Source organism: Moschus berezovskii, chromosome 5 (genome assembly GCF_049115385.1).
Source record: "Moschus berezovskii isolate FMDL1 chromosome 5, NW_MosBer_1.0, whole genome shotgun sequence".
Lineage (NCBI taxonomy): Eukaryota > Metazoa > Chordata > Mammalia > Artiodactyla > Moschidae > Moschus > Moschus berezovskii.
Genome location: NC_142464.1, coordinates 32359078 through 32372543, shown reverse-complemented (window position 1 = coordinate 32372543; position 13466 = coordinate 32359078). Strand labels below are relative to the sequence as shown.

Sequence of the window (13466 nt, the reverse complement as noted above, 5' to 3'; positions counted from 1 at the left end):
ACCAAAACAATTTTGAGAACATAGTAAAATAAGAAAAAATTACAATTATTTAAAGAAAAACAAAATTTTAAATACCTCAGAAATTAGTCATTTCTAACTGTCATCTTCGCCTTCTTGTCATTAGCAATCCAAATTAGATACGGACTTGGAGTGAACAGAATTGTATCCACCCAAAAGATATGTTTAAGTCCTAATATGTGGTACCTGTGGATGTGAACTTATTTGAAAAGTTTTTGTAGATAAAATCAAGTTAAAATGAAGTCACAGTGGATAATGGTAAACCCTAATCCAATCACTGGTATCCTTAAAAGGACACAATACAAGCACAAAAGACAGAGGGCAGAAGTAAAAGATTACTAAGAATAAAGCAACAAAAGAGACAGGGAACATCAATATTAAATTCAGTGAGTTTTCGATCAAATATGTATATAATCTGAGATGCCAATAAGTTAAAAAAACAAACTTAATTTATCCAAACTTAGTACCTAAGGCTTCTGAAATGTTACTTTAGCTGTGACAAAGAATAATCACGTTAAATATAACTGCTCTACATTTATTGGCAGGAACTAAAACATCTACTAGCTCCACTATCTCTTGCCAATGCCCTCATATAATGTTTATAGATTTTTACATTTTATGAAATTTAAATTCATTAGTGTTTTTCAGCACATTCACACAAATAATATAGATATGGCAAGTCAATCCTATCAATAACAGAATTATACATGATGTGAACAGACAGATGTATATACAATTATATGCATATTTTCATACATGCTTATATTATTTACAGAAACATTTACATTAGCTTAAATATTATTGTACGATAGACAGATGCACATATAAGGTTAACTATTCGCTTAAGAACCAACATTATTCTAAAGAAGTACATATGGAAAGAAAAGGATAGCTGCTAAGGGCTACTTTTTAAAGAGCTGTTTCTTTTTAAATTTGGGTAATGACAAAAATGGATCAGTCTATGCCTTTTTTAAAAATATTTATTTATATTTGATTGGGCTGGGTCTTCATTGTTGCATGTGGGCTTTCTCAAGTTGCTGTGTATGGGTTTCTCATTGCAGTGGCTTCTCTTCTGGAGCACAGGCTCTAGAGCACGTGGGCTTCAGCAGTTGCAGCTTGAGGGCTCTGGAGCGCAGACACAGTAGTCACAGCACATGTGCTTAGTTACCCCACAGCAAGTGGAATTTTCTCAGACCAGGGGTCAAACCCATGTCCCCAGCATTGGAAGGTAGATTCTTAAGCACTGGACTATCAGGGAAATCCATCAACAGCTTTTTAAAATAATCTAGCCTGAAAAATGAACTAAAAGGCCTCTTGATGAATGTGAAAGAGGAGAGTGAAAAGGTTGGCTTGAAGCTCAACATTCAGAAAACAAAGATCATGGCATCTGGTCCCATCACTTCATGGGAAATACATGGGAAAACAGTGGAAACAGTGTCAGACTTTATTTTTGGGGGCTCAAAAATCACTGCGGACGCTTGATTGCAGCCATGAAATTAAAAGACGCTTACTCATTGGAAGGAAAGTTATGACCAACCTAGATAGCATATTAAAAAGCAGAGACATTACTTTGCCAACAAAGGTCCATCTAGTCAAGGCTATGGTTTTTCCAGTGGTCATGTATGGATGTGAGAGTTGGACTGTGAAGGAAGCTGATCGCCCAAGAATTGATGCTTTTGAACTGTGGTGCTGGAGAAGACTCTTGAGAGCCCCTTGGACTGCAAGGAGATCCAACCAGTCCATTCTAAAGGAGATCAATCCTGGGTGTTCACTGGAAGGACTGATGCTAAAGCTGAAACTCCAATACTTTGGCCACCTCATGCGACGAGCTGACTCACTGGAAAAGACTCTGATGCTGGGAAGGATTCAGGGCGGGAGGAGAAGGGGACGACAGAGAATGAGATGGCTGGATGGCATCACCGACTTGATGGACATGAGTTTGAGTGAACTCCGGGAGTTGGTGATGGACAGGGAGGCCTGGCGTGCTGTGATTCATGGGGTCGCAAAGAGTCGGACAGGACTGAGCGACTGAACTGAACTGAGCCTGAAAAATGAGCTTCTCTGGTGGCTGAAAAATTAATTTTGTAATCAAAATCATTTACCATCATTATTTAAGAAAATATATTAAAGTCTTAAGTCCTCAGTGCTTGCCTCAGAACCACAAAGGGCATCACACATACACAAATGAATAGAGATGGGTCCATAGTCCAAAGACATCAATGTTTGAGTTTATCAATCCAATCCAGGAATACTGGAATGGGTTGCCTTTTCCTTCTCCAGGGGATCTTCCTGACCCAGGGATTGAACTCATGTCTTCTGCATTGGCAGGTGGAGTCTTTACCACTGAGCCACCACAGAAGCCCCTTATCAATCCAATACTTCTTTCTTCCTAAAATCACTATATTCCTTTGAAATAATTAAACTGAATATAAAAGCTGCAAATAGAAGGTAACTTCCCATTCAGAAAATTTTGTTAGATTAAAGGAGATTTAGGATACTTCCCTCCACAAATAAGCAGGCAATAAATCAGAAAGACACTGATCTAAACATATAGCAATAAAACTGAAAGGTCAGAAGGCACATTCTGAAGAACACAATCTTGTAAATAAAAGAATATAGATTTACTAATAGGGTAATACTCTCAAGTAATGCTTATTTGAGGCTTAGAAAATTATTTTTTATTTTACATATTTAACTCTTATGCAAAAACAAAAGAAAATGGTTTCTTATGAGTACTTTTTATCACTTAGTTCAAAAAGTTTAAAAAAATTCACAACAGAAATAAAAGAAAATGAAATTTCCTTCCAATTCAAATATTCTACGAAACACCTCACTTTCTCCTGATTTTTCCTTAAACTTAAGAATAAAAAAAGATGATATTAGTGTGGTATAGAGTTCACTGTAGATTCAGTGCTATTTTCTTTATCCTGCTTTTCTTCCTCATGTGTTGAATCTAGTTCATGCCTATTTTCCTCCTCACTGGAATCACTGTTTAATCCACCTTCAACTCTGGTGAATTTCTTGTCATGTGAACAACTTTCACAGGCGTGGTCTGTGGGAACAGCTCCTTTCCTTTGGGGTAAAATAGTGAAAAATGCTTCTTGCCAGTCTCTTGTTTCCAGGTATTCCAGAATAATCTCAAACACTGCAACAAAGACAAACTCCGTATGTTTCTTAGCCTAGCTCATCACAATGCTGTACACTTTAAAATACGCTGCTTTTGTGTTACAGTGCTAGTATGTCCTAATAACTACTTTGTTCCTATTACTTTCTTCTCCTGTATTAGCTGTCAGAGCTAATATGTCCCAAGGCTCTCAAGGCTGCTACTTTGTAGCTTTTCCTCATATCCTTTCTTAAGCACTCAGAGGTTTACCATTATCCACTGTCAATTATAATTAATAGACAGAGGACCCCTCTTTTGTTACCTTCCTAGTCTTTATTCCTTCCATATCTTTATCCTTTATATGCTAACAAAAAACCAAAAGAAAAAAAAAGTGGGGGGAGCTACCATTAATCTAAATTTCTTCTAGCTTTTCATTCACTCTGGGGAGTGTCTTGCCTCCTTTTTTTTAAAAAAAAACTGTCCCACCAAATTCCTCTCACTTTAACACATTGATGAAAGGGTAAATTTGGATTACTTAATGAAAGAAAAGGAATCCATTGTATATAAAAATTCTTGGAAGAGGTTCATTCCTTGAATCAATAAATTCATTTCTATAACTCCCTAGAGCCTGCTACAGAGAAATTTTAAAAACCCAATTAATAGCTGTGTACTAACAAAAATCTCTACAAAAAAAATTTCAAAAAGAAAAACTCAAGGCAAAGACAAGTCTGAGGATATCTATTATAATATTTACAATAGTAAAAAGAAAACATATCACCAACAGAAGAATGGCTGTATTATTGTACTGATACATTCAGATGAAGAAAAAGTTACACAGCCATTAACAATGATTCAATAAATATAAATGGAGGGAAAACACCTCACATTTATAACATTTTATGTAATAGAGTAAGAATCCAATTATATAATAAAGGATATTTATGATAGGAAAAGAACTTGGAGAAACACCAAAAAGTTACTATGAAGTATTTTGGGGTAGTGAAATAACACCTATTTATAACACTTATTTTCCTTTACACTTCTTTATACCTTCAAAACTTTCTAAAATATGCATGTATCAGTCAGATAAATCATAAATGACTACATTTTAATTTTCCAAAGGTATATATTTTCTACTTTTCCAAAATGTAAATAGAAGGTTATTTTTCACAGTGTTCACTCAGGTAAATTTTTAGCTTATAAGCTTACAGCTTACCATGATTAACTGCCAAAACTTTTCTACTATTCATCTTCACAAAATTCCCAAGGGGAAGCTGTGCATGACCAATTCCATGATCTGATGCTTGTTTATACGTGAGTCCCTAAAACAAAGACATCATCACCTGGACTAGAACATTACATTATTTAAACTTAAAGTCTATGATAGAATAAATAATTCTTAGGAAAGACTTTGGTTCAGAGAATATAATCTGAATTTGTGTGTGTATATTTAACAGCAAATTTGAAAACATTCTCTTGATAATAAGTATAGTCAGAATGTTGCTGGTATTTATTTTAACCAAACGAGGAAACCAAAGACATTATGCTGTCTATCCTGTCACAAAGTTCGTCAGTGGCAGAACCAAAGTAAAAACCTGGCTCATGCCTTCTGACTCAAGTAGGTTCTCATTACTCCACACTGCCTTTTTCTCAGCTTATTCAAATTGAATTCTTATAGAAGCATCATCACGCTTCTCATGAATCTGAAAGATAGAACTGTTTCAATTATATAGCACTAAGAGGCACAAGTGGCAAAAACTGATGAGATAAAAAACCTGAATGAAGAAAATTTCCTATTGTCCATAAATTTTATTTTTTCATTTCTTTCAATTAAAAGAATGCTGAATTATGGAAAAAAAAACAAAAAACACCCAAAACCCAACCTTAGCATGGTAGCATGGTAGCATAAAAAGCTTCAGAAAGGAAATCAACTTAAATCCTGTCTTAGGACTTTGTTTCAATGAAATGTAAACATTTTAGAAATTCTATTAATCTTATACTTCTGTGTCAGAAACACAAAAAGAAACAAATAATACAACTTTCAGTGGAACAATACTTACTGGATACATGAATTTCAACTTAAAAAAAAAAAAAAGAATGCTGAGTATGCATTTTCTTCTCAAAATTAAAATCCTTAAAACCTCGATCTAATCAGGACAAAAAGAGCCCAAAGACATAACACAGGAGGAAAAAGAGCTAAATTTCTCAACTAATAATTTGCATTTTCAAAAAATAATTATTCATTTATTAGCCAGTCCATGCTGCACAGCTTGTGGGATCTTATAGTTCCCCAAACATAGATTAAACCCAGGCCCTTGGCAGCAAGAGCACAGAGTCCTAACCACAGGACTGCCAGAGGAATTACCAATAGTCTGCATATTTTGGAGGCCAGTATTTGATAATAGATCAAGTCAGGTCTTTTTGAAAACAAAATTGTTTTAGTTCAGAGAAACATACAACGTGAAAGAAAAAAACTAGTTCTATAGAAATAAGAAAATAGGCTTTTTCTAAGAAAAAAATAAAAAGGCTAAAGATCATTCTGATAAAATATGATGCTATAGAGCTGTACTGTCCAACTGTAGCCACATGTGACTACCTAAACTTATTATAATTTTTAAAAACTCAATTTCTCAATCATACTATGTACAGCTCATGTGCTCAACAGCCAATGGGTTACCATACTGAACACGATGATATAAATACTTCCAACAATGCATAAAATTTTCCTGCACAGTGGTACTATATGAGAATAATGAATTACTGTGTATTATTCTGCCGACAACATTTCAGTAGATACTTAACTAAATAAGTTGAGCTTAATTTAGCGCAATGCAACATAGCTGGCAAATACAAAATAATGTTTTCTTTTAGAAAGTATTTCTGTAATTTTTCATTTGAATGAGGGTAAGGAGGTGGGAAGAGACAAAAGTAAAAATTAAAGAGGACAGAAAACACATCCCATATAATCACATATTTGAAAATGGGCATAAGTTTACCAGTTTGGATCTAAATTTTGGTATAAATTAATATGAATTTTACCAGCAGCCTAAAATTGATTAGCAAAGCAGCATTTATCAATACAGAAAATCATTTAAGCACGTGGGCTCCAGAGCAATCTGGAGTTTCAAGTGTCTACTACCTATTATTATTGATTTTAGATTTAATTTTTATGAGCCTCTGGTTCCTCATCTGTAAACTGTGCATACTAACAGCACTGACTTCACTGGGTTGCAGTAAGGATAAAGCAAGCTAACATACGTGAAATGCTTTGCTTAGCTAGAAAGGTGACTGAAATAGCGCCGTACTCAGTAAACACAAGCTCTCAGTATTTACTATCAAGAAAATTAACATTACTATCAAGAACACTGGTACAGCAGTTTTAAATATAAGCAAAAGCAAAAATAAAAACTTAACAGCATGTACCTTGTGATGGTTGTGATCTACTAATCCTCCAATCACATAGGCCTTTGATTCGTCTAATTCCTTTAATATATTAGGTGAATCTGATGTAAGATAAATCAGATCTTCTTTCTGTATGAATTCACTATAGTGCTCTGGTTTGATATGGATATCCTTTAAAACACAAAGAGAAAGATGCTATTAATTAATAGGATTTTGTGAAAATTGGCTAAAAATTATTATTTTCTTTTCCCTAGACAAACCCACCCAAAAAATATATGACAGGAAGTCTGAAAGAATATTATGACAATGTATTATTTAGAACCTATCACTCCAACATCTTTTCACCTCATATCTCAATTATTTAAGTAGCCTCCTGATGCGATTTCCACGTCTAGCCTCAGATCCCTTCAATTTACTTCCTCACATGGCTGGGGGACTCATTTTCTGAAAACACTACTCTCATGTTTCATATTTACCTGTAGGTTAAAATTCAAGCTCTTTAACTTAGTAACTCTCACCTCAATACAGCACCAATCTATCTTTCTAACTTTCTGTTCCAACAAAACAAATGCATTTTTGTTATATATTTGCTCACATTGTTCTCCAGCCAAAGAACGCTTTCTTCAATTACTTCCTTCTCCATTTATATGAATCATCAAAAAGAAAGGGCTTACAGATTTAATAATTTTCATGTATCTACTTCCACAAAAATAGACATTTGAAATCTTTACCAAAACTATCAGGTCAGAGGTACAAGGCTGAACAACAATAGGCAGAATTTTGCAAATTGCACCAAAAGAAAAAAGGAAGATACATCACAAGGTTTAGATGGCACTTCTCAATAATTTTTGCGGAAATAAACGAAGCAGGAGACCTCTCACCTAAGTGTATATAGCCTATTGATTAATAAGCAGCCATTTTTATGGAAAAGGATATATGATAAATATGATGCCTACACTTAATAAAGGCCCCAAAAGGAATGTGCATAATTAGAAACTAGTGAACTCATATGTCTCTGGAAAACTGGTGGTATAAAATAATAAATTTTACAATCCATAAAATAACTGAGAGTATGCCTACTCTAACTCATTACGATATTTCTTAGGAAAACAGGCATGAACATAAAACTTGGTAAATATACTATACTTTAGAACTTAAAAAGACTTTTTGAAAATGTTTTATACTATAGACTATTAATAAATTAAAAATGCAGTCATTATAGGATTAATGAGTGAGACAGGGCAAGTCTGTCACAGTGAGAACTTGCTTGGAGAAAGGGAAAAAGTATAAGAATAACCCACCAATTCTCTGAGTAGAATAGGATTAAGGTTCATTAGGGATTGGTACTAAAGCCAATCTGTTAGTTATCTTTGCAAATGACAGAGTAGTTTACTTCAATAGAAAAAAAAAAAAAAATGAGCCACATATGTAATTTGAATCCTTCTAGTAGCCACAAAATCCCATGGATGGAGGAGCCTGGTAGGCTGCAGTCCGTGGGGTCGCTAGGGGTCGGACACGACTGAGCGACTTTACTTTCACTTTTCCCTTTCACACATTGGAGAAGGAAATGGCAACCCACTCCAGTGTTCTTGCCTGGAGAATCCCAGGGACGGGGGAGCCTGGTGGGCTGCCGTCTATGGGGTCACACAGAGTCAGACACGACTGAAGTGACTCAGCAGCAGCAGTAGCCACATTAAAAAACAAATGACAAGGGGCTTTCCTGGTGGTCCCGTGGTTAAGAATCCACCTTGCAATGCAGGGTACATAAGTTTGATCCCTGGTCTGGGAAGATCCCACGTGCTGTGGAACAACTAAGCCCATCCACCACGACCACTGAGTCCCAAAGCTGCAACTACTGAAGCCCTACTGAACAGAGCCTGTGCTCTGCAACAAGAGAAGCCACTGTGATGAGAAGCCTGCTCACTGCAGCTAGAGAGTAGCCCCTGCTCACCACAACTAGAGAAAGCCCGGGCACAGCGACGGAGACCCAGCACAGCCAAAAATAAATGAATCAATAAATTTAAAAAGTGACAAGAAATACATGAAATTAATTTTAACAATACATTGTATTCAACACAATATACCTTAAATGTTATCATTTCAACTTATAATAAATGTGTTTTTCTCATTTTAAGAAGATATTTTACATTCTTTCTCTTTTTTGTACTATCTTTGAAATCCAATGTTTATTTGACATTTATAGCACATCTCAAATCAGACCAGTCACACATCAAGAGTTCAATAGCCATGTGTGGACAGTGGACACCAGAGGGTATAGAACAGATTTAGAAGAAAACAAGTACATTTCCAAATTTTAGAGTGATTTCACTCTTATAAATAATGTACAGCCAGTTTGCTGGGTTGAGATTGCATAGAGATCTTTAAATTCTTTCCTTTTTTAAAAAATATGTTTTAAAGTTGGCAGTAAAATAGCAACTGAGATTTCATGAAAGAAGGTACAAACTATATCTCAAGTCTCTTAGCTTCTCTCCTTGGTAAACTTAGACTTCGGTACAGTGATACATAGGGTTTGGAGCTGCTGACTCATATTTGTTAGCACTATGTAGAACTCAGGTAAAAAATGTAGACCTTTAAGCCTAAAAATACTTTGTTTAATATGAGAGTTAATTGATTTTAGTTACCTTCCAGTTGACCCATCCTTTGTCATTTTCATCCATGTTCTTTTTCAGCTGGCCTCCATGGCTTGTCAAATAAAACTGATAAAGAGATTCACAGGCATAGAAAAAGAGACTGAAAGACTATTAAAGTCAATATTTTATTTCCTCACACACTAATTTGACTATCAATGAAACACAAAATATTTTCATCCTGGAAAAAAATTAATTTATGACATTAATTTAAAAATTAATTTATGACTTTAAACATGAATATTTATCTTTGGTAGAAATGTGTATTTTTGTGCATCTCCTAACCCACTAACTTCTGTATTCCACCTACATTTTCATTCCATTTTCTAAGCAGTTATAATCTGCCTCTTGTTTAATGATTACTTTTCTATAAAATTTCTGCTTCCATGTCAAGTTTCCTGTCCCCTTCTTTTGCCACTACTGTTACTTTTTACTAGTCCAAATTCTTCATAATTTTGCTTTGACTTTAAACCCTGAAACCTATTTGAAATCTAATCAAGGATGAAAATAATATAAAATGTGAAAATATAATATTACTATCACTAGATAAAAAGAAAATATCTAACCAAAATTTCAACAAGATTTTCTAGTTTTTAACATCAGTGAACCAGAGTTAATTTTTAATTTTTAGCTCACTTATAATTAAAACAATAAGGAAAATGACCCTACTCTTAAGAGCAGTCAACTAGTCTCACAAATCACTCCCTCAGTCCTTCAAAATTATCAGTGACTCAAAATCCTTTAAGTAGAGAAAATCTGGTCAAGAGACACAACGGCAGCCTGAGGCAGTTCCCCTACTCCCCAGAAAGGAAGGATTGAGAGCTGAGAAACTGGTATGAAAATATGTGTGTGTCCTTTAATAAAGATGTTCAACTACACAACAATGAACAGGTCAAGGTGTATAGGACTGATGATGACTGGGTACAGTGTGTCTGAGAATAATGTATGAAAAATGTTTAAAATGTTCTATTTTTGTAAATAGAAAAATAGAACATTTTCCCAAAGAGAAAAAAAAAATTTTTTTTTTAGCTCATTAAAAAAGATTACCTGTAAGACTCATTCTTGTAAAGGCAATCAGGATTATCTATGCCTTTTCTGAAGGAATATATAAAAGGAAACTGGAAGTTTGTTTTAAATTCCTCAAACCTACCTGCACAGGATGCAGTGCTCGTCGATTTTCTGCATAACATCGTTGAATCTGCTTATGAAGTTTCTTAATGTCCTATAAAAGAGTGCAATTTTTAAAGTAATATTTTCAAAATTACCTGTGGCCATTTCATAATCTGAGTGGAACAGAATAAGCAGGAAGGATAACTAGATAGGTAAATTTCTTCTTTAGAAATACAAGTCCTTTCTGATTAATTTCCATTCAATTTCTTTACATACTATTTAAATAATTAATATAAGTCAATACTCTGTAAGTGACCCATAATTTCATATTTTGTATCCACTTAAAATATAAGTTCATGAAAACTTTCTTCTTGGGAGACAACAAAAGAAAAAAATAAAACTCTTAGAGCCATAGTATTAAAATTTTCACAACTTACAAAAGTTTAGAAAGTAATTAAAACATAGTAGCAGAGTCGGACACGACTGAAGTGACTTAGCAGCAGCAGCAGCAGCATTGTTTAAACAACCAAGTTTCTCAAACTATTAAATAATCCTCTTAAGCCAATCATATTTTTTTCCCTCCTTTCATTTAGGATTAATAACACCCCCCCACAGCTCTTTACGATTACTATGCAGTTACTGAGTTTCATAATCTATTACAGTACCTGTCTTTCCCTCTGTCTATACATATACATATAAATAAAAGCAACTTATTATCTATTTAATACTTTAGGGCCACAGATTTTGAAAAGCTTAATTTAGGAAGCATTTTTAAGGAAAAAAATTTTTTTAATTTTTAAAAATTTTTTAAAAATTAAAAAATATATATTATTTTTTTCTGGCCACTGTGTGCAGCATGTAGGATCTTAGCTCCCCGAGCAGGGCTCAAACCTGTGCCCCCAACATTGGTAGTGAGGAGTTTTAGCCACTGGACCACCAGGGAAGTCCCAACTTAGGATGTATTAAAGCTGGTTTGGTGGTGCTGACTTCTCTTAGCTTTTCCTTGTCAGTAAAGCATTTGATTTCTCTGCTGAATCTGAATGAGAGCCTTACTGGGTAGAATACACATTCCTATACTCTAACAACAGACGATGAGAAAGAGAAATCAAGGAAACAGTCCCATTTACCATCTCATTAAAAAGAATAAAATACCAGGAATTAACATACCCAAGGAGGCAAAAGACCTGGATGCAGAAAATGAGAAGATACTGATGACAGAAATCAAAGATGTGTGACACAAACAGATGGAGAGATAATATACCATGTTCTTTGATTGGAAGAATCCATACTGTGAAAATGACTATACTCCCCAAAGTAATCTACAAATTCAATGCAATCCCTATTGAATTATCAATGGTATTTGCCACAGAACTAGAACCAAAAAATTTTACAATTTGCATGGAAGAATAAAAGATCCTGGAAAGCCAAAACAATTTTGAGAAGGAAAAACAGAGTTGGTGGAACCAGGCTCCCTGATCTTAGGTTATACTACAAAGCTACAATCATCAAAACAGTATGGCACTGGCACAAAGACAGACATAGTAATCAATGGAACAGGACAGAAAGCTCAGAAATAAACCCATGTACCTATCATCAACTCATCTATGACGAGGGAAGCAAGAGTGCATGATAGAGGGAAGACAGTCCCTTCTATAAGTGGTGCTGGGAAAACTGAATAGCTACAAGAAAAAAAATGAAATAGAACACTTCCTAAAAACATACACAAAAATAAACTCAAAATCGATTAAAGAGCTATATGTAAGGCCACGTAATATACAACTCCTAGAGGAAAATACTGACAGAACACTCTTTGACATAAATCACAGCAAGATCTTTTCCAATCCACCTCCTCGAGTAATGAAAATAGAAACAAAAATAAACAAACAGGACCTAATTAAGCTTAAACACTTTTGCACAGCAAAGGAAACCATAAACAAAAAAGGCAACCTTCAGAATGGGAGAAAATATTTGCAAAAGAAGCAACTGACGAGGGATTAATCTCCAAAAAAAAAAAAACAGAACCGCTTTTGCAGCTCAATAGCAAAACGAACAACTCAAAAGATGGGCAGAAGATCTAAACAGACATTTCTCCAAAGAAAACATACAGATGGCTAAAAAGCACATGAAAAGATGCTCAACATCACTAATTATTAGAGAAATGCAAATCAAAACTACCATGAGATATCATCTCACACCTGTCAGAATGGCCAGCATCAAAAAATCTACAAACAATAAACTCTGAAGAGGATGTAGAGAAAAAGAAATCCTCCTACACTGTTGGTGGGAACATAAACTGGAATAGCTACTATGGAGAATAATATGGAGGTTCCTTAAAAAACTAAAAATAGAATTACCATATGATCCAGCAATCTCATTCCTGGGCATACATTCAAAGAAAACCATAATTCAAAAATATACATATATTCACTGCAGCACTATTTACAATAGGACATGCAAGCAACGTAAATATACATCAACAGATGAATGAATAAACAAGATGTGGTACATACATACAATGGAATGTTACTCAGCCATAAAAGGGAAGAAATTGGGTCTTTTGTAGTGATGTCTGTGTAGAGTCTGTCATACACAGTGAAGTAAGAAAAAGAGAAAAACAAATATTGTATATTAATGCATATATACGGAATCTAGAAAAATGGCCCTGATGAACCTATTTGCAGGGCAGGAGTAGAAGACACAGATATAAAAAATGGACTTGTGGACACAGTGGGAAGGAGAGGGTGAAACTGAAAGAGTAGCACTGACATACATACACTACCACATGTAAAACGGATAGCTAGTGGGAAGCTGCTGTGTAACACAAGGATCTCAGCCCGGTGTTCTGTGATGACCTGGACAGGTGGGATGGACGGATCAAGACAGAGGGGATCTACATATACATATAGCTGATTCACACTGTTGTACACTAGAAACTAATACAACATTTTAGAGCGATTATACTCCAGTTAAGAAAAAAAATAAGACATGGTATATTTATATGATGGAATACTACTCAGCCATAAAAAAGAAATAATGCTATTTACAGCAGCATGGATGGACTCAAGAGATTATCATACTAAGTGAAGTGAGTCAGACAGAAAGACAAATATGTGTCACTTATATGTGAATCTAAAAATATGACATAAATGGACTTACCCACAAAACAGAAACAGACCGACAGAGAA

The 13466-nt window shown here is 34.7% G+C and overlaps 1 protein-coding gene across 4 annotated transcripts in view; it reads right to left on the bottom strand.

The window, feature by feature from the left end:
- Nucleotides 1–1155: 1155 nt before the first annotated feature.
- The window catches only part of TRMT10A (tRNA methyltransferase 10A), a 29526-nt gene continuing 17215 nt past the window's right edge, over nt 1156–13466 (bottom strand). For all 4 annotated transcript variants that reach the window (XM_055433995.2, XM_088836212.1, XM_055433996.2 and 1 more), the window contains exons 4-8: nt 10322–10393; nt 9166–9240; nt 6545–6694; nt 4338–4443; nt 1156–3163 (exon numbers count right to left, since the gene is read on the bottom strand). In XM_055433995.2, coding sequence (XP_055289970.2) covers nt 2898–3163; nt 4338–4443; nt 6545–6694; nt 9166–9240; nt 10322–10393 — 669 coding nt within the window. In that variant the 3' untranslated portion in view covers nt 1156–2897. The remainder of the gene's footprint in view (nt 3164–4337; nt 4444–6544; nt 6695–9165; nt 9241–10321; nt 10394–13466) is intronic.